Here is a 22,271-nt window from a genome sequence, read left to right on the forward strand (position 1 = left end):
TGTAACACGGGGAGGGTGTTCTCGAATGATCTTTCCTACCTTTTTCCCCTCTACCCGTATTCTTACTTTTTATTCTCTACAAGGGACTCCAAAACTTTTACTAAAGCCGACTCCACGCCACGTGGTCCTAAGATGATTGACCGACTTAGGATTCTACAACCTGTATGATGTGACATAGGCTTCGAGCAAAACCCTAGAGTCGCCTCCGCCGCCACCACCAGACCAGTAACACAGAGCAATGATCGAGGCCTGGATCGATCATGCTAATTAATCAACCTTGGGGCTTGATCCCCACTAGTAGTTTATAACCTTGGAAACTTGAGTGTGGAATTAATTAAACGGGAATGATGAATTCCGATTCGATGTTAGAATCGGCGCCCAATTCAACTCTGCCTCGTGTGGACCATGTGACCGGGACAATTTAATATACATATAACAAACACATGGAAATAATGAAAATGCAATTTTACTAGCTATTAATTTATTAAAAGAAAAACTAAAACAAAATCTAAATGGTTATCACTCCCTATCAATCTACCACTCCCTACTTGGCAATGAATGGGCTATCCCTATAAGAACTCATAAAGCAACTCTACCTTGGGCGACCAGCTAGATGTTCGTGCTGTCGGGAGGCCGATGATGGTAAGGCCACCTGCCCGAGTTGTTTCTCAAACCACACTGATCTCTCCTCTCTCTGATCTTCCCCAGACTAGAGCATTGTATTGTTCCGCATAGCTTACCACGTTACTTAGCATGGTTTAAGTTATAACAATTAACCTCTGTTGTACTTAATTGATCCAGATTGGTTGAATTATTTTATCTGAAGTTAAATTACACAAGCATCTTAAGGGAGAGCTATTCCCGATCCCCACATGGCTATTTGACCTTTGAGAAATAGTGGACATGTCAACTCTGATGACCTATGACCGCCGGTCACTCCGCCTTACAACTTGGATCCGATTCGTGACGTCACTGATGGTGACTTAATTCAATAATTAGAATACTCTTGATATTACAACTATATAATACAATTTGAATGCAACCTGAATAAAGATGTATTTTCTCTAAATTACTGAATACTATAGGATGATTCATTATACGAAACTATGAATAAGGCGTCAATTATTTTCACCGCGAATTCCCTGGGGTCAGGTCCTGGGTCACCACGCGGGTCCAGCTTCCCATTCTCCCTTGTAGATAAAACATTCTGGAAAATTCTTACAACCAGCCTAGTTTGTTACAAGAACAATAGTGTCAAGTTTTGATTGGTGGGCTCTAGAGACTTGATCTCCACAGAAGGGGTCAACCTGCTATAGTATTCACTTCATGGTGTGGTGCCATTTAGAATGAGTGTCTGAACCTTCAGTCCTCTTTAGCCAATTCCATCTCTTCAATTTCCTGGTGTTAATTGTGAAGACCAACTGTTGAGGCTGTTGAGGCTCTTCTACTCGCCAGTTCTTAGAGAGTCTTAAAAGCACTGCCAGTGCATGTTTCTGTGTGCTTTGCTTGCAGCCCGATCTCAACCTTTGGAACTCTGTCTCATTAAGGTTATTGGTTCAGTGTTTCTGTGCCTCTGGGAGGATTGTATACCTCATCTATTAAAAAATTCAGATTCAGTCCGAATTCAGTCTCCCCCTCCCCTCCTCCTCCTCCCCTATCTTTTCGTTGGGAGCATGCCATACGTTCTGTTGGTCCTGCACGCTTGAGTGTCAAGAGACCCTTTCAGTTGTACAGGTTTACCTGGGGGCGAGTTTAAGCGTCTCAATGCGTGTTTATTCGCCCCTGCCCTTCCTCGGGATGTTGGCCTTGTTCAGCTTCACAGGCAGGTTCCCTCCCTTTCGGCTGCCTTAGTAGCTGAGGACTTGCGCGCCTGTGGCCATTTGGCTTTGGTCTTGCGTTTCCTTCCCCTTTTCGAGCTGTCTTCGGACTAGCTTGAGGAGGACGGTGGGTCTGGTGCACTGGTCTCGGCAGGCTACTTTATTGAAGCTGTTTGCGCCGATCCTGCAGGAGTCGGTGTCTGTTCTTTGCTTCTCAATTCATGTGCCGACAGGCAATGTTTGGTCAGTCTGTGGAATCCACGTGGGCCCTTGGCTCTTAGGTTTTCTATGCCTTTTTGTCCTTTACTGCTTGCAGGGTTTGCAGTGGTGCAGTATCAGCAAGCGGCCTCTTCTAGTTTTTGTGCCATGCTAGAGTTGCTGGTTCTCCAGGGAGCCCGCGGGTGGTCTTTTCGTAAGGGTTGTGCCAGGGCTCAGGTTTCCTCCCATCGTGGTAGGCCAGTTTCACAGCCTGTGCAGTGATTGCTCTGCTTATAAGTTGGCATCATGTAAGGGGCGTCGGCCCTTTCGCGTTTCGTCCATTTGAGGAGGGAGGCCTGTCCTGATTGCTCACGCCTGGTCCCACGATTCATGGGCATTTCAGGTCGTTGAAAGATATTCACACTGGAATGACGCATGGAAATATATGACTTTTATGTTAACACAATTAAATAGACACTTTCCTAACTATATTCCCTGAACAGGCAAAGAATATATGAATGATAAGGTGCTTTAGTTCAAGAGAGCCGTACTTACTCGATCTGGCGTTCCACAGTGACCTTGAGATGATGTTCTCTCCTGGTGTTTCCACCCACACCTTCCTCCTGGAGTTTCTTCCACTCTACTGTGTCTGGATGTGATCTCCTGTTCCCCAGGAGATCATGTTTAAAATCATCAAATTAGCTTTCATAAAAAGCTAATTAGATTTCTTACACAGGACCTTCCAATTCAAAATCTATATTGTCAGTTCATTATGTCATTTCTTTTGAGATATTCCACCTATTTGGTTTTAATTATTTTCCTCTACTGGTTTCACTACCAACATGTTACTGATTCTAGTCCATATCTTAGAGAGCCTTCTCTGTTACCATTTTTCTAGATTTGAACTCGGTATGCCTTTTTGAGTATGTCTGCTTGGTTCCCTTTTTGAAAGGATATCTGAAAAATAATTTGGTGAATGCTTTGCTCTAGTGTGCATTCTTTCAGAACCTAAGGAGAGACTTATCTGGTCTGACTTCTTTATTTCTGTAAGTCCTTGTGCAACTTTTCTACCTCATTTCAAAACACACATGAGTGCTCTAGATTATGCTTTACTATTCAGTATTACCTAGCCCTCACAGTGTCAGCTGCATTGTAGGTTTTGACTGTTTCCTGTTCAATATGCATTCAGTTTGCATCCTTCCAGCTGTGAGCCGTACATCTCCTAAGTGAACCAACAAAGGTATAGTGGTTCAGGAACCCTCATGTTTGAATGTGTTTATTTATAGTTGCTTTTGAGGCAATACATTTAATTTCCAAAAGTTGTTTTATAATCAAAACCATCAGTCAACCATTGTTTGACTGGCGTGTTGTTGTTGTCTTAGATTCATCTACTGACTAAATATGACTGCTTTCCTGCAAGCTTGACTTCATTACTTATGACTGACTATTGATGACTGGTTTGAATACTTTTGTCTTGCTTCCTGCCTTTACTTACATTTTAACTCTTATTTTAACTTTATTAATTTAACTACCATACTGTTATTTCTATGACATGATGGTCTTGATTTTATGGTTGCCATGTGATGCAGCCTGGATGGGAAACACTATCCGAATCTTCAGTAATTCAGACTGGCATGATTATTGATTTAATAACACGTGCTTCAAGTGGTTTCAGTTAGGTTAATGAAGTAAAGACAAAATAATGGTGGAAATACAGACTATTAATTACTAAAGACATTTTTGCATAGCATTGAGTAAGTACATAACAATGTACAATACATTTGCTGTACATTAGATAATGCCTGGCTTTTCCTAGTTGTCAAGTAAATTGTGTAGATGTGTGTGTGTGTGTACTAATCTATAACATTGTATTTTACTGGTTTGGCTTTTACAGATGGTGTGACATCATGATTAAATATCAACCAAAGGAGTCATACAACCCGGGGCAGTTTGTGGGACTGATATATTCTGATCGTATGAGGACCGACGGAGACAAGAAAAATGTTTTTGATTTATATGATTCTGTTTTTGGTGAAAATTACCCAAGTTATCGAAGCACTGGTAGATTCCACATTACCAGGACAACTGTACAAGTTGGCCACTCAAAGCTTAATAGGAACCAAGATGGGGATCATGTATGTTTAATTTTGTTGCTTTTATATTCATTTTCATTAATTAATAGTAACCGTTGTAGAGTATTTTAAGTTTTGATACGATCTTTGGAATTCATCCAATACATTGACTCTTGCTATGTAACAACTATTACTGGGGAATACATAATTTGATAGGTTTATGATAAATATTATTCTGCTCATATCGGCAAAACTATATACTGTACTTGTGTAAATTTTTTTAGAGTGAAGATGATGATGGTGAGGACCTCTATGTGATGCACCACCAACTGCCTGTTATGGAGAGTCTAATAAATTGTATCAATATGAACTGGATGTCTATACTGGTAAGGACAAATATTAGGAGAGTAGTGTTAAAAAATAAGGTTAAGATAATCCAAGAGACATATGCCCATTCTTTGCATTTTCCATACTAGTATTGTGTAAAATTTTCACCATTATTCTCCAGCAAATCATCCATGGCTATATCTTCTCTCTTTTTGACTTGGTGTAAAGTGGTTTCTTTGATTTGTCAAATGTTTTAAATAATTATGCTTTTTTAACCTTTGTTCTTTGGTCCACATTCCTGAATGCTTTAAACAGTTCTGGTATTCATTAATCTGACATTCTTTGCTGTTTAGAGTAGGCAAACTGGAGACCAGTTCAACAGTTGAAAGGTTACAAATCTAACAGCAAGATATATCTGGGAAAGGAATAGCCATGTCATGACATTATTTCGGTTGTCAGTGCCTACAGAGCACCAAGGGCTGCTGTGTCATCCCGCCACTTTCACACTCCCAATGTTTCCTTCAACAGGATATTTATCTCCCTCTTTGCACCTTTGATCGACCTAAGCCAGAGGTGTTATGATTCCTGGGAGGCTCGTTTTGCTGTCAGTGCTTGATTTTGATTTTCCAATCCACCAATCTTTACCTTGTAAGTTAAGACAAGTTTAGCATTACCTACAGAAATTGGAAATTACTGTGAGGAGTGGGCATTAACCCTTACACTGCTCAGGGGTCCTGGGGACATTTACACCCCTGTGCGCAAGAAAAAAAAATTCAAAATTTTATTTTTAAATTCAAATTTTTTTTTTCGTCTTTTAAACATGTTAATTTGTGTCCCCTGAGCACGGAAAAAAAACAAAAAAAAAATCGTAGGTGACATATTTTGGGCGCAATTGACCGAGGAAGTCTGGCAAAAAGTGGGCGTTGACAGAGCGGTCGTCAGACCCGGTCAGCGTCACCCGCGCTGACAGATGGGAGTTGCCACAAAGATATTATTACCTAATTGTTTCAATGTCTCCGATTGATTTTTTCTTAGTTTTTTTGCAGTAATATTATTCAATAGTGTGTATTGTAATATATTTATATAATAAAAGTGGTGAATAATCGCTATACTCAAAAGTATGATGTGCATATTAGTGATTCAATTATTATGTTTATAAAACAATAAACATATTGTTTTGCTGCTATTACACTCTATACACAGGTTATATATAAGTATCTGCATGTTTTGATCACCATAACAAACCACTAAGTTTGTATTGAGAGTCGAAAAGCAACGAAGAGTTACCGCCACACACTAGCCAGCCACTTGCTGCCACTCCCTCAACACACGCACTAAACTTTCTTCCCCAATAATACCATTTGTGGTGTTATTACACTATATACAGACGTTATATATAAGTATGTATATATTTTGTTCACCACAACTGTACAGCTAAGCTTGTAGTGCGCCCAAAAAGCATAGTGGCCACTCTCTAAACAGCTAGACAAATCGTGCAGACGACGTCACCTCCGTCACCCATATGGCTCCTCCCAGCATAATCCTTTTGCTGTTATTACACTAATACACACATTATATATAAGTATCTACATTTGTGTTCACCATAGAGAACCACTGACCTGGTATGGTGAATGCAAACAATAACAGCTAGTCACACAGTCTGTAAACGATGCTGTCTCCCTCCATCTCTCAGCATCACTCCTCCCACAGCGCTAATTATTACAACAATCGTGCTATTATCACAACCCTGGTTATTTATATCACAGTCATGGGTCATTTGTAATATTGTCATCGCTAAATAATAACAATTATATATTTATTTTGACATTTTTCGGCGATGCTGTGGTCACAAGCTGAACAGCAATGCTGTTCGCTCATGCTGCGTGCGCCGGCCTTGGTTGCTCCAACAGTACTGTGCCTCTCACACCTGAGAATATTGCCCACGATTTTTCTTTAAAATGGGGTCTGTTTACAAGAGCCCTGAGGAAGCTACTGTGAACCCCGTGTAGCCGCGGGCCATTTGAATCAGGCCTGGCACCCTATGGCGTATATATACGCCATGCCCCCCATGGGACATGTTACTCAGGGCTTATATATACGCCATGCGCAGTTTAAGGGTTAAAATTTGTTCAAAGGAGAATCATTGTAACCCAAAATTAACTTGTATGTTTCTTGCTACAAAAATGCTCAATTGATTGCAGAAATCCTACTAACAGAAAGTTTCTTGAACTGACCTTTATATATAAATGATGATCTGCGCATTGTAATTTCGTAATGTATTTTTAAGACATTAACTTCTTACACACTAATATAGTTTAACCTTGCCTTCAATGTCTTTACTTTATTTTAATATCTTTATTTTTAGGCATGTTGGATATCATTTCTCAATAGAATTGTTAATCATTTTATTTTCAATGTTTTTTATCGACAGGTTGGCGAGTCCGGAGGAGGGAAAACATCACTTGTTAAACTATTGGCACGGCTGACTGGTCATCGCTTGCTTACTTTCACTGTGAATTCAGATATGGATGTTACAGAACTTCTTGGAGGCTTTCAGCAGGTTGTACTTTATATTTGTTAACAAATATTTCTCCAACTCTCATTCCACTCCTCTGTCTTTTACAGTCTGTGTTGGTGATGACTGTGTAATAACTGTCTGGTAATGGCTATGTGATAGTTTCCTGATAAATATGATAATTGGATATGATTGTGAGATAATTATGGGGTGATGACTGTGATAATTGTTTGATGATTGTGAGATAATTTTGTCTGGTGTCTTGTGATAATAGTCTATTAACATGGTAATTGTACAATTGTGTCTGTGATAATTATGTAGTGATGACTGTGATAATTGTCTAATAACTATAATAATTGTTTGATGACTGATAATTGTCTAATGATTGTCTGATAATTGTGTTTATTGTGACTGACAATTATAATGATTGTATCTGATGATTATAATAACCGTGTCTGATGACTGAAATAAGTATATCTGATGAGAACAGAAATAATTATATTTATTATTTATTTTATATATTTTCTAAGCATATTTTATCCAAGTGCCCTAAATGGACGGTTTGTGTGTTCCCAAGTCTTAATATTATAGATCAGTGTTATTTACATTATAATAATGCAGGCTGGTCCTCCAGCCAGCTAGTGCTGACTGACTGTCATCATGTTATATACATCACAAGAGTTATATTAATAAAGTCATTACAGTCAAAATCAGTCTTTATTCAATTTAAATTAAATATGCATAGAGCATATAAATATATTTTTTTAATATGTTCCTAATGGGATTTATAATTTTTTGTCTGGAATGAATGTTAGTACGGACGGAAAGTAACCAAATAGACTCTTGATCTGGCAATGCTGCAATAGCATGTTTGGGAGGCTACACTATTAAAGTTGAATTTTTGAACCATTGATTTTCCAAGTTTGATATTTTAAGAAATTGTAAGGTAAAAAAAATTAAATCGATGGTCTTGTAAATACAGTACATGTTTAGAACATAGTGCAATATTTTCCTATTTCCATTCCATTGACCTGAACACTGTTTTGCTCTTCCTGTCTTAATTCGTATAATTCCTGTCGTATAATTCAAGAATCGTTACATTCAGCCTTTCGCTCTCTCCGGTAATACTGTATCTAGCAATGAGGGTTGTCTTTACTAACCAGGGGCCAGATTCACGAAGCAGCTACGCAAGCGCTTACAAACCTGTACATCTTTTCTCAATCTTTGCTGGCTTTGTTTACAATTATAAAAACAGTTAATGATCTCCAAAGCACCAGGAGGCTGTTTATAACAATAACAACAGTGTATTGGGAAGTTTTCATACTTGTCACCTGTTTAATAAATGTAACCAAAGCAATCGATAATAAATGTAACCAAAGCAATCAAAGATTGAGGAAAGATGTACACGTTGTAAGTACTTGCGTAACTGCTTCGTGTATCTTGTCCCAGGTGAATAGCTGATAAAACAATCATATGTTAAGCAATATTTCTTCTAATTTTGAATTTGTACCATGAATTTTAATAATGAGACTAAATATGAGAACCTGTAACTTAGTGATGTTACCTCTACCCTAAATAATTGCCAAATAACAGAATAATGCATGAATTTAATGTTAATAATCACTCTGCATCTGTGGAAATATAGAGGAATTTATTTTGTTTTTTATTTCTGTGGGGAGCCCCTTCAGCTCCCTGGAGCTGTCGAGCTAATATGCGAATCATTAAACCAGGGGATTAGTCTATAGAGTTCTGCCTATCAGGGATCACTAGCTTAAACATGGCCTCCTCGGAGAGGCACGTGAATCAATGGCCCTGGAAAATCCCCCCTGTGGTTGGGGATTAACCTTATCTGCCATTGACATTGGTGAAGAATGAGGCAGGCACCCAGAAATGTAGGCATAGCAAAACAGACTCCACATGGTAAGAAAATTACAACCAAAAGTCGAACAGAGAGGTAGAACCACAATTTCCAAGGAAACAAGCAAACGTCACACCCCATTGCCGCATCGCTCGTCCGCACAGCTCCCCCCTCCCCATCCCTCTCCTAGGGGGTGGGGGGGCTCCAAATTCCCCGCGCTCACGACACAGCCATTCCAGTTCGTGAGCTAATGCAAGCCGGGACGGACGGCTTCTCCTGGCCTCGCTTTCTGAGCAGCGTTTGCCTTTGTGGTGTCCTCTGCTCTGTCGTTGTGTGTGATGGCCAGGTGTCCTCAAGAGTGCCGGGGCTGCATGTGCTTAGGGGTATCCTTCCCTAAGCGCCCTTTGAGTGCAACCCTTGCGTGTTAGGGTTCTCTTCCCTGGTGCATTCGGGAACCGATTCTGTGGGGGTTTTTGCTGCTCGGCACTTACTCCGTCCTTGGCGCCAGTTGGCACCTGCAGTCTATCCTCATGCCCATGAAGTTAGGAATTTTGCTGTGTTGTCTTCTGTGTTTGGCAACATGTCGTGGGCTGATATTTCGGGCACGGGGATTTATGGAGGTCGGAAAGGGTCCTGGCTCCCGTTATTTGGATAACATTCCTGCTCCTGGGCGTTCCTGTGTTGCTTTGGGTCGCAGGCTTCAGCCAGTTGTCTCGACTTTGCGTTGAGGAGTATGTGATGGCCTTTTCCGGGGTAAGTCCTTATCCTTATCTTTGGGTATGTAGCTCCAGGAAGCTGTAGGGTATCCCCACAGAAAACCAGCATTGTGTCGAGTTGCAGCCAGTTTCAGCCAGTTATCTTGACTTTGCGTTGAGGAGTATATGTCAACTTCCTCCCAGGTAGGTCCCTCGTTTCCTTATCTTTGGGTATGTAGCTCCAGGGAGCCATAGCGTTTCCCCACAGAAAACTAGCATTGACTGTAATTAATCAATTAAACTCCATTTTTTGGGTGAGCCCAGTGGGTCCCTGGCAACCCTTCCCTTCCTCTGGTTGGCAGTTTTTCGCGTTGTTTAATGCTTAGCTTCCAAACTGGAGTGCTAGGTAGCCGGCACAGGGAGGGGAGCGCTGCGTGGACGAACGTCGTGGTGGTGGAGTGTGACGTTTGCTTGTTTATTTGGGATTGGAGGGAGTTCTGCCTCTCTTTTCGGGTTTTAGTTCAGTTTTTAGTTTAGTTAACTCCATAGACTAATGCCCTAGTCTAATATACCACACATTAGTCCGATAGCTCCAGAGAGCCTCTGGGGCTCATCCAGAAAATGGCGTTTCATTACATTCAACGCTGTTTTTTTATTTTGATTTCTCAGGTGGACTATGGGCGTGTACTTGCTGAAATTGTGAGTGATGCTAGATGTACAGCATGGGCAGCTATTAGAGAAGCACTCCTGATTGGTGAAGAAATCCATGTCAAGAAGATACTTTTAGCATGGAACAAGCTTGTCTCTGCCCATAATGAGAGTATGTTTTGCTTTTTGTGCCTATTAGTTAATTTAATTAATTGATTAGGAACCTGGGCATGGGCAGAAGTTTTACAGAATGACTTGCTCATTTTGTGATCAGGAGTGTGTGCTCTGTGCACATGTGAGCAGGAGTGTGCTCTGTGCACATTTTGTGAGCAGGAGTGTATGCTCTGTGCACATCTTGTGAACAGGAGTGCACATCTTGTGAACAGGAGTGCACATCTTGTGAACAGGAGTGCACATCTTGTGAACAGGAGTGCACATCTTGTGAACAGGAGTGCACATCTTGTGAGCAGGAGTGCACATCTTGTGAGCAGGAGTGCACATCTTGTGAGCAGGAGTGCACATCTTGTGAGCAGGAGTGCACATCTTGTGAGCAGGAGTGCACATCTTGTGAGCAGGAGTGCACATCTTGTGAGCAGGAGTGCACATCTTGTGAGCAGGAGTGCACATCTTGTGAGCAGGAGTGCACATCTTGTGAGCAGGAGTGCACATCTTGTGAGCAGGAGTGCACATCTTGTGAGCAGGAGTGCACATTTTGTGAGCAGGAGTGCACATCTTGTGAGCAGGAGTGCACACATCTTGTGAGCAGGAGTGTGCTCTGTGCACATATCATGCCTTCCTCTTTCCTTTTTTGTTTGTATTATTACTTCCTTTTGTGTAGATCTTGCCTAGGGTCTTGGAATAACACACATGTACTTCTTGGCTTTATTACTTGAGGTAGAATAAATATCAGCACACCAAGGTTCTGTACGTCCTGCCTCTAGCTCGGTCTGAGAGGAACTCACTGGCTGACTAGAAAAGGCGGCTACTGCGCACTCTGAGGAATGACGTCATGAGGTTCTCTGGCCACTGGATTGGCTGCTTTATTTCATGTGATTTATAGATTTATACAAACAGAACTGCCAAAGATATTTTTTGTGTTTGTTTAGTAATTGAAGCATATTACCAAATACAAATTATTACTTTCTCTATGGATTTGTTTTACATGACACATGATATTGGAATGATTAGGGTTCTGTTGATCCATTTATACATTTTAGCTATATGTTCCTGACTTTACATTTGGCCCACTCCAGAAATGAAAAGAACAACATCTGAGGAGACGGCTCACTTTCATCACCAATGTAACCTCTTGATGGCTCTTCTTGAGACAGTCGTAGCCATTAAAGTGAAAACAGGCACCAAGACTATTTCCCATAAGGTAAGCATACATAAAAATTTTTGCTTTTCATATAGTCAATGGTGTATTTTCATCCCCCCCCCCCCAATCCCCCCACCCCGCCATGTCCCCCTTTTTTTAGGTGAGAAGATGCAGTAATCAGGACAGAAGAAACAGAAGGACAGCATAGAATAATAATAATACTAACTGAAAGTCACCTGTAAGAAAGAGCAGTGATCTGAACAAAGAGGGATGTGTATTTGTTTCTTCCTTCAGGGTCTGTGTTGTCTTTGTTGGGGGGTTCAGGATGGACCAGCCAACTGAGCCTGCTTTTGCAGGATGCAAGCTTGAGAAATGTACCTCAGTCTTGAGATATGGTTACTGCTTCCACTGCCTATTGGGTTGTTGTTCCCTTTCACCCTGAGGCCTGCAATGTGTCACATCACTTGGTCTCTGCTTAGGCTGAGCCCCCCCCCCCCCTGTCTCAAGGAGTTGGGTCTCGTTTCTATGGGTGTTCTGCTTTCAATCCTCTATCCTCTTTTGACACACTCATTCGCCTGACTTCAATATACAAATATTATATATGGCATTTTCCCGCCAAACACACACGGAAACTACGACGTTGGTACAACCTTTGAACAAGTTTTAAACCTAACCAGTTATAACAATAGCAAGTTGTAACAACGTTCTAATAGGTCATAAACACGCTAAACCAAGATGTAACAGCTTTATTACAAGTTGTAACAAGCTGAAAATAGAGACAGTTATGGTTTGTATTTCCAGGGTTCTATGTAATTACCTAAGTGTAGTTACAGGATGAGAGCTACGCTCGTGGTGTCCCGTCTTCCCAGCACTCTTTGTCATATAACGCTTTGAAACTACTGACGGTCTTGGCCTCCACCACCTTCTCCCCTAACTTGTTCCATCCATCTACCACACTGTTTGCGAAAGTGAATTTTCTTATATTTCTTCGGCATCTGTGTTTAGCTAGTTTATATCTATGACCTCTTGTTCTTGAAGTTCCAGGTCTCAGGAAATCTTCCCTATCGATTTTATCAATTCCTGTTACTATTTTGTATGTAGTGATCATATCACCTCTTTTTCTTCTCTCTTCTAGTTTTGGCATATTTAATGCCTCTAACCTCTCCTCGTAGCTCTTGCCCTTCAGTTCTGGGAGCCACTTAGTAGCATGTCTTTGCACCTTTTCCAGTTTGTTGATGTGCTTCTTAAGGTATGGGCACCACACAACTGCTGCATATTCTAGCTTTGGCCTAACAAAAGTCGTGAACAATTTCTTTAGTATATCGCCATCCATGTATTTAAAAGCAATTCTGAAGTTAGAAAGCGTGGCATAGGCTCCTCGCACAATATTCTTTATGTGGTCCTCAGGTGATAGTTTTCTATCTAGAACCACCCCTAGATCTCTTTCTTTATCAGAATTCTTTAAAGATTTCTCACATAATATATAGGTTGTGTGGGGTCTATGTTCTCCTATTCCACATTCCATAACATGGCATTTATTAACATTAAATTCCATTTGCCAAGTGGCGCTCCATGTACTTATTTTGTCCAGGTCTTCTTGAAGGGCATGACAATCATCTAAGTTTCTTATCCTTCATATTATCTTAGCATTGTCAGCAAACATGTTCATATAATTCTGTATACCAACTGGTAGATCATTTATGTAGACAATAAACATCACTGGTGCAAGAACTGAACCCTGTGGTACTCCACTTGTGACATTTCTCCAGTCCGATACATTGCCTCTGATCACAGCCCTCATTTTTCTATCAGTCAGAAAATTTTTCATCCATGTTAGAAGCGTACCTGTCACTCCTCCAATATTTTCCAGTTTCCAGAACAACCTCTTATGTGGAACTCTGTCGAAAGCCTTTTTTAGGTCCAGATAGATGCAGTCAACGCAACCATCTCTTTCCTGTAATATCTCTGTTGCTCGATCATAGAAACTGAGTAAATTCGATACACAGGATCTTCCAGATCGAAAACCATACTGTCTGTCTGATATTATATCATTTCTCTCCAGGTGTTCTACCCATTTAGCTTTAATTATTTTTTCCAATATTTTGACTATTACACTTGTCAATGATACCGGTCTATAATTAAGGGGGTCTTCCCTGCTTCCACTTTTGTAGATTGGAACTATGTTAGCCTTTTTCCACACATCCGCTACAACTCCTGTATACTGGGATGCCTGAAAAATCAGTTGAAGAGGAATGCTGAGCTCAGGTGCACATTCTCTCAGAACCCATGGTGAAACTCCATCTGGACCAACTGCTTTGTTCTTATTTAGCTCCTTGAGCATTTTTTCCACTTCGTCTCTAGACACCTCTATGTGCTCTATGTTGTTCTCTGGAATTTTTATTGTATCTGGTTCCCTGAAGATTTCATTTTGTACAAACACACTTTGGAACTTTTCGTTTAATGTTTTACACATTTCCTTTTCATTTTCCGTGAACCTATTTCCCATTTTCAACCTCTGAATATTATCCTTTACCTGCAATTTGTTGTTTATGAATTTATAGAATAGACCTGGTTCTGTTTTACATTTGTCTGCAATCCCTTTTTCAAAATTTCTTTCTGCCTCTCTCCTCACTGCCGTGTAGTTGTTTCTCGCATCTTTGTATCGCTGGTATGTTTGGGGGTTCGGCCTCTTCCTGTATTGATTCCATTTTTGTGTCTTTTGGTCTCTGGCCCTCTCGCACTTTCTGTTGAACCAATCCTGTTTCCTAGTTCTGCTTCTCTGTTTTAGTATAAATTTTTTTGTGCCTTTATCATATATTTCACAAAACCTGACATACATCTCATTCACTTCCTTGCCTAGCAACAAGTCTGTGCAATTATACTCACTAAAAAGTTTTCTAAGGTTGCCATAATGTCCTCTCCTAAAGTCAGGTTTTTTATTTGCATGAAAAACCTGACTTTATGTGGTGTGCTCTGGATGTGTGTTATCACTTTGGTGTTTTCCAGGTCCAGATCCCATAATTTATGGGCTTTCTGGGTGGTTTCCCAGAAAAATTCTCAATGTTGTTTTCTTTTCAGAAAGAAGATTCTTGTCTCTAATATATTTAATTTATTGAATCTTAATTCTGTTTAATTTATTGAAAATAATAATTTTTTTTGTTTGTAACAGAATATAAAGAAGAGTCTTGAAATAATTCGTGGTACTTGTGAATCTTCTGGTGCATCCATGGAAGTTGTAGAATTATGCAGTCGTGTCCAGAAACTCCAGGAGTGTGTGAAGGCAGCTGGTGGCCTATCAGGAGGTGGCACCTTTCACTGGGTTGATTCCATTCTAGTCAATGTAAGTTGTCTAATTTTTGCCAACAAAATATACTAAAGTACTGTATTTTTTCTACTTGTATTTTTTGTTTAATAATAATAATATGAATGGTATGAACATTTACACTTGATGATTTTTGTTGCATTTTAGGCGGTGCGTAATGGTGAGTGGCTGCTTGTGGATGGAGTGAACTTATGTTCAGCATCAGTGCTAGACAGACTCAATGCTTTACTGGAACCTGGTGGTGTGCTAACCTTGAGTGAAAGAGGTGTGGTAAATGGAGCTGTTCCATCTGTTGCACCTCATCCTAAGTTCCGTCTCTTTCTTCTTATGAATCCTCAACATGGAGAGATTTCACGGTACGTTCTAAGAGCTATTATAAGAAAGAGAAAGTAACACTTCCAGAAATTTCCAGAGTGAGTGGTTAACTGTTAATGTTAATGGAACTATATCTTAAGATATTCCCTTATACCATTTATATCAAAATAATAATATAATAGAAATATTTTTATTTTACTTGAATGATGGAGTTGTCCTGCTTGTCTAACTATGCTTTTTAAAAAGTTAAGACTAATTTGTGAAAAAAGACAGTTGAAAGTAATGATACATATGGAGCAGAGATTGATATGCCATCTTCAGTGTCACTGGTTACTCTAGATTGCTAAATGAGTCTTGTCTTTGATAATACAATAGAATCTCCAAAACTCATTCTGTGCCAAATTGAAGGAATTAACATTAATATCTTTTTTTTCCACATTCCATTGCTAAGGTTCACGGAGCAAAATCTAAAGTTCAGTCTGTCACATGATGGAAATCTACCAAATCAACAGAACTTGGCTGTAAAAAGATATTAACCTCATTGCCATTTTATCCCATCTCTCTGGGATGGGATAAAATAGCAATGCTGTTAAATAAGTGTGACCTGTGTTTTCTGTGAGGAGCCCCTTTGGCTTCCTGGAGCTATCGGGTTAATGTGTGATATATTAGACCGGGACATTAGTCTTTGGAGTTCAGCCTACTGGGGATCACGAGCCAGAACCTGTCCTCTCAGAGAGGTTTCAGAGAGCAATGGCCCTGGAAAACCCCCTTGTGGTTGGAGATTTTCCTTATCTGCCATTTAATGGGGTTAGGCATTCAGTAAGGTAGGCATAACAAAACAAACCCCACATGGTAAGAAAATTAAAATGAAAAACCAAAAAGAGAGGCAGAGCTCTCTCCAATCCCAAGGAAACAAACATACGTCTCACTCCACTGCTGCTCCGCTCGTCTGTGCAGCCTTCCCCTCCGCAAGAGGGGGAGAGGGAGCCCCGGACCTTTCCGCACCTGCTATCCAGCACTTCAGTTAGTTCGGTAATATGGTCTGGGGGCAGATATCTTCTCTGACCTCGGTTTCCAAAAGCGGTGTTTTGCCTTCGTGACGACTTCTGCAGTGTTGTTGCGTGTGGTGGTCAGGTGTCCTCGAGAGTACCGGGGCTACATTCGTTTAGAGGAATCCTTCCCTAGGCGCCCTGAGAGTACTGCCCTTGCGTGTTAGGGTTCCCTTCCCTGGTGCTTTTGGGAATCCATTTCCGTAAGGGTTTTTACTGCTCGGCATTTACCTAACCCTTGGGGCCAGCTGGGGTTTTTGTAGCCTTGTTTGGCCTTGGGTAGGGAGTGGTGTCATGCTGGTTGGGGCATCAAGGTGCTGTGCAGCCTGCCTACCTACCCGGTGGCAGGTTCCTGTTTTCTCTGAAGACGTACTTTTACAGGGATTTTCTTTTGTTTTAGTTTTCTTGCCTTGTCCTGGTGTGGCTATAGTTCCACTTCTATTTTTTGGTGGCCCTCTGCTAGGCCCCCATGATTGTACATGTCACAGTGGTTTCAGTGTTTTGATCTCCCCCCTTGTTAGCTTTGGGTCTTAACCGGTTAGCAACACCTTGCCCGGGCTTCCCGTATCAGTCAGCCTAAGGGCCCTAGAAAACCATGTTTGGGCTCGGTGGACTGTTGCACAATGGCAGCCCCTTTCAAAGCTGGAGAAATTGCTGACATGGAGAGAGTGCAGAGATCCTTTACTGCTAGAATCCACTCGGTAAAACATCTAAACTACTGGGACTTTAGGCTTCTAAAGAGCCTAAATCTGTATTCTCTTGAGCGCAGGCGGGAGAGATACATAATAATTTTCATGTGGAAAATAGTAGAGGGGCTGGTCCCAAACCTGCACACAGAAATAACACCACATGAGATCAGAAGGCATGACTGAATGAGCAGATTACCCCTATTGAAAAGCAGAGGTGCAATAGGTACTCTGAGAGTACTCTGTTGACTCCATCAACATCAGCGGCCAGAGACTGTTCAACATTCTTCCACTACACATAAGGGGCATAACTAGCGAACAAACGCCTCCAAAGATACCTTATCAACCAGGCTGTGACTCATGTCAGGCTGCGAGCAGCCACGTCCAACAGCATGGTTGACCAGTCCAGCAAAGAGGAGGCCTGGTCGACGACCGGTCCGCGGGATCGCTGAACCCCGAAATCATCTCAAGGTAACCTCAAGGTATGGATGCGTCTTCCGAGTTCCATCCCGGCTTGTGCGGGTTCGAAGGTTGCTGTGTGCACTTGTCTCAGGGTCACCTCTTTTGCCTCCGTCATGCTGCCTGTATGGTCAACAACACCTTTGACCCAGTCTTGCGAGTTGTGTTCTCTGCTTGTTCTCCAGTACTTCTCTGATGACATTACTGTTAGGGTACAGGCAGCATCCACGCTGCATGCTAGGTTTAGGTTCCAGCAACATGCTAGGTTGGTTCCCACCCGGATGCCCCAAGGCTGCCACGCTTTGCTTATAGGGACCCAGACCTGGGGGTATTAGTCGCTTCAATTTTGGTTCAGTTCACACTCCCTAGTCCTCCCTAGTCCCCCTCCCCCCTACACATCCTCTGCTTCCAGCTCTCAGATGTCTGCGGGTTTCTGAGTCGGGGCAGGGTTTAGTAGGTAATGTCGCTGGCAATTTCGGGGATTGCCCCATTTGGGTCGGGGACTGATATTGCGACTGTTGCATATCGAGAAGTGAGACTAGTTCTAATCATATTTCAGCTATAAATATTTGATAAGGACCCCATTGTTCTCCTTGCTTAAGATCTTTATGATCCAGGACGGGCCAAAATATCATCGTTGCTTCATTTTCTGATGTGAAGTTTGGTCATCATGTCTTCAGACAAGTTATTGTGACTCGTCTGCATCCAGAAGATTGCTGACTTGATAGCACATGTTTGATGGAGACCATCGTCTGTTAGGTTCCTCACCTCAACGAGCTGACCTTAGTGTTTGTGCCACTGCTCTGGCAACATACTGTTCTAGAATGACATCTGCTATGGTCTGAACTTGGTGACATTGCAGGTAGAGATAGTCTAAAAATAGGGCACTTATAGACTAAATATTAAGTGCCCTAATTAGGCTTCTAGGGCACTTGCAATGTAGATGACATAAATCTTTAATGTGAAGCAGAACCAGAACCAATAACAAAGCAGTAGCCTTGGTGTAATTAACATTGCAGAAATACCCAACACTGATTAGCTTAAGTGTGAAGCAAGTGCAATATGGTGGCAACCTAAGCAAAACCTTGCTAGTCAGAGAGAATTTGTTGCTGGAGCCTCATTTGTCTTCATTGAGGTAACTATCATTTGCTTTGTTACCTCCGAGTCATTCGTCTCATTCAAACAGTTGCTTTCTAGTGGGGGGGTTTCTCAGTTTTGGTAGATTTTTGGTCCATAAGCTCTCTTCACCTCATAGAATGATCTAGGATGAGAATCTGGCTCGCAGTAGGTCATTGTATGGCTTGGATGCCTGATGTATTTGTCTAAGGCATGGCTTGACCAACATTCATTTATTCCCTCGCATACAGGGACACTCGTGTTCCGAGGTACCACTGTACATGTCATATGTTGTATGACAAATTTTGCAAAATATACAATGAAGGCACACATTCATACCAAAACAGAGGTGCAGACCTAGGAAACAGGGTTGGTTCAACAGAAACTGCAAGAGGGCCAGGGACCAACAGACACAAACATGGAATCATTATAGGAAGAGGCCAAACCCCGAAACATACCGGTGATACAAAGCGATACAACTACACAGCAGAGAGGAACTTTGAGAACGGTGCAGCAGACAAATGTAAATCAGCTCCAGGCCTGTTCTATAAATTCATTAAAAGCAAGCTGCAGGTAAAGGATAATATTCAGAGGTTGAAAATGGGAGACAGATGCATGGAAAATTAAAAGGAAATGTGTGAAACATTAAAACGAAAAGTTCCAAAGTTTGTTTGCATAAAATGAGGTCTTCGGGGAACTAGACACAATAAGATTTCTGGAGAACAACATAGAGCACATAGAGGCGTCTAGAGACGAAGGGAAAAAAATGCTCAATGAGCTAAGTAAGAAATAAGCAGTTGGCCCAGATGGAGTTTCCCCATGGGTTCTGAGAGAATGTACACCTGAGCTAATGGATCAAGCATTCCACTTCAGCTGATTTGTCAGACATCCCTGTGTACAGGAGTTGTAGCAGATGCGTGGGAAAAGGCTAACATAGTTCCAATCTACAAAAGTGGCAGCAGGGAAGATCCCTTCAATTATAGACCTGTATCATTGACGAGTGTAATAGTCAAAATATTGGAAAAAAATAATTAAACCAAATGGGTAGTACACCTGGAGAGAAACGATATAATATCAGATATGGTTTTCGATCTGGAAGATCCTTTGTATCAAATTTTCTCAGTTTCTATGATCGAGTCATAGAGATTTTACAGGAAAGAGATGGTTGGGTTGACTGCATCTATCTGGACCTGAAAAAGGCTTTCGACAGAGTTCCACATAAGAGGTTGTTCTGGAAACTAACATATTGGAGGGGTGACAGGTAAGCTTCTAACATGGATAAAAAATGTTCTAACTGATAGAAAAATGAGGGCAGTCATCAGAGGTAATGTATCGGATTGGAGAAATGTCACAAGTGGAGTACCACAGAGTTCATTTCTTGCACTGGCAATGTGCATTGTCTACATAAATGATCTGCCAGATGGAATACAGAATTATATGAACATGTTTGCTGATTATGCTAAGATAACAGGAAGGATAAGAAACTTGGATGATTTTAATTCCTTTTCAAGAAGACCTGGACAAAATAAGTACATGGAGCGCCACTTGGCAAATGGAATTTAATGTAAATAAATGCCATGTTGTGGAATGTGGATTAGGAACATAGATCCCACACAACCTATAAATTATGTGGAAAATCTTCTGAAAGAAAAGATTTATGATAAAGAAAGATCTAATGGTGGTTCTAGATAGAACCATCACCTGATGGCCACATAAAGAATATTGTGCGAGGAGCCTATGCCACGCTTTCTAACTTCAGAATTACTTTTAAATGCATTGATGGGGAATACTGTACTAAAGAAATTTTTCACAACTTTTGTTTGCCAAAGCTAGAATATGCAGCGGTTGTGTGGTGCCCATATCTTGAGAAGCACATCAACAAACTGGAAAAGGTGTAAAGACATGCCACTAAGTGGTTCCCAGAACTGAAGGGCAAGAGCTACGAGGAGAGGCTAGAGGCATTAAATAAGCCAAAACTAGAAGATAGAAGAAAAAGAGGTGATATGATCACTGTACAAGATAGTAACAGTAATCGATAAAATTGATAGGGAAGACTTCCCGAGACCTGGAACTTCGAGAACAAGAGGTCATAGATTTTAACTAAACAAAGCAGCTGAAGGAATATACAGTACGAAAATGAACTTTCGTAAACAGAGTGGTAGACGGTTGGAACAAGTTAGGTGAGCAGATGGTAGAGGCCAAAACCGTCGGTAGTTTCAAAGCGTTATACGACAGAGTGCTGGGAAGACGGGACACCACGAGCATAGCTCTCATGCTGTAACTACACTTAGGTAATTACTTGGCCTCTGAGAGGTCCCTCCCAGAAAACAATTGTATGTAATATTTATCGTGTAGACAATTATCAGTGGATAGAGCTTATGGGTGTTAATAGGGCATTCCATCATTTATGTCAATGAGAGAACTCATCAATATCTGGTATATCATTTAGTATGTGCAATATTTATGTGTAATTACTCATTTGATTTGATATTGTGAATGACTAATAAGTATTTAAAATTATTCAAATTACTACAAATTAAATGTGCCAGAAACTTAGAATTTTCTTGGTGAATATAGTTCTGTAGTTTTCTTTAATCATGGTAATAATGATTTGTTATTTTCAGAGCCATGAGGAATCGAGGCATAGAAATCTACATGCTAGGATCTTGGACATCACCTCAGGATTTACGTGCACTGATGTTGCAAGGAGGTCTTACCTCTCCACACTTACAGAATGCTCTCTTCCAAGCCCACCAAGCTGTTACAAATACACTTCCTGGTCAGTTTTCATATACATTCTAAGTTTGTGACTAGGTTTCTATGGTAAGGGGAATACTCATGATTCTATTTGTTTTTCCCTCAGCTTCTGTGATAAATCTTGAAAATGCATCTACATATTAACATGAAGCTTTTAACACATGATCGTAAATGCAAATTACTTCTATGAAATTTGGTTGTGTAGCCTACTAGGAACCAGAGCCTAGTCCCCCTCACAGAAGCACAGGTAGTAAGTGACAATCCTTCACCCCACTAGGAAAGCACCCAGAAAATGAAGCTTTGTAGATAATGGCAAGTGTCACAAAAAATGAAGCTTCGAAACAACCTAACAACCGCACGATTCAAACTGAATAATTGGTTCACTCGGAACGAACTCAAATCTTTAAGTTAGTACTGGTTGATACCTGGTTGATGGGGTTCTGGGAGTTCTTCTACTCCCCAAGCCCGGCCCGAGGCCAGGCTCGACTTGTGAGAGTTTGGTCCACCAGGCTGTTGCTTGGAGCGGCCCGCAGGCCCACATACCCACCACAGCCCGGTTGGTCCTGCACTCCTTGGACTGCCGTACTGTTATCCACCACCAGGTAGCTCGGGCCCCTGCCCACAGCCAGTCTTCCTGACTCAGTTCTGTAGTTCTGTTGTTGATGTGGTGGTGTCTACTGCCTGCGGTGCTCTGGGTCTGTCCATCACAAGGAGCCCCTTTATTTTTAGCTAAGTGCCAGCTATCCTATTGGACCTTGCCCTGTAGGAGTCATTTGCTAGGGTTTTTTCTAATATTTTGGTATTGCTTATATCCAGCAGTGATGTGTGAGTTTGGATTCTGTGTGCTTCCAGCTGCACATGCTCAGGGTCCTCCTCTATGTCTGCCATGCGTGCTTGCTAGTTCTGGCCTTGCACTGAGTGTATTTTCTCTGGTGGGTTCGGGAGTTCACCCATTAGGGGCTGGGCCATCGGGGATTATGTGCCTCACCTTTGACTGCACTGTTTGAGCCCCTGGTTGAGCAGGCATTTTTATACAGTGTGCCACAATTGACTTTCACAGCCTAGGAGTTTTAAAGGCATTTGGGGTGTCTTCTTTCTGAGAGGCTCCAGTGCCTTGGT

The 22,271-nt window shown here is 41.3% G+C and overlaps 1 protein-coding gene across 1 annotated transcript in view; it reads left to right on the forward strand.

Annotated features, from left to right (window-relative positions):
* LOC138356021 (midasin-like) overlaps positions 1–22,271 on the forward strand; it is a 139,497-nt gene that overhangs the window by 92,604 nt on the left and 24,622 nt on the right. The window contains 8 exon segments of the mRNA XM_069311574.1: positions 3,910–4,150; positions 4,372–4,473; positions 6,846–6,974; positions 10,152–10,302; positions 11,384–11,508; positions 14,618–14,788; positions 14,918–15,126; positions 21,020–21,174. Of these exon segments, the coding sequence (XP_069167675.1) occupies positions 3,910–4,150; positions 4,372–4,473; positions 6,846–6,974; positions 10,152–10,302; positions 11,384–11,508; positions 14,618–14,788; positions 14,918–15,126; positions 21,020–21,174 (1,283 nt within the window).

The sequence above is a fragment of the Procambarus clarkii genome, chromosome 70 (genome assembly GCF_040958095.1).
Source record: "Procambarus clarkii isolate CNS0578487 chromosome 70, FALCON_Pclarkii_2.0, whole genome shotgun sequence".
Lineage (NCBI taxonomy): Eukaryota > Metazoa > Arthropoda > Malacostraca > Decapoda > Cambaridae > Procambarus > Procambarus clarkii.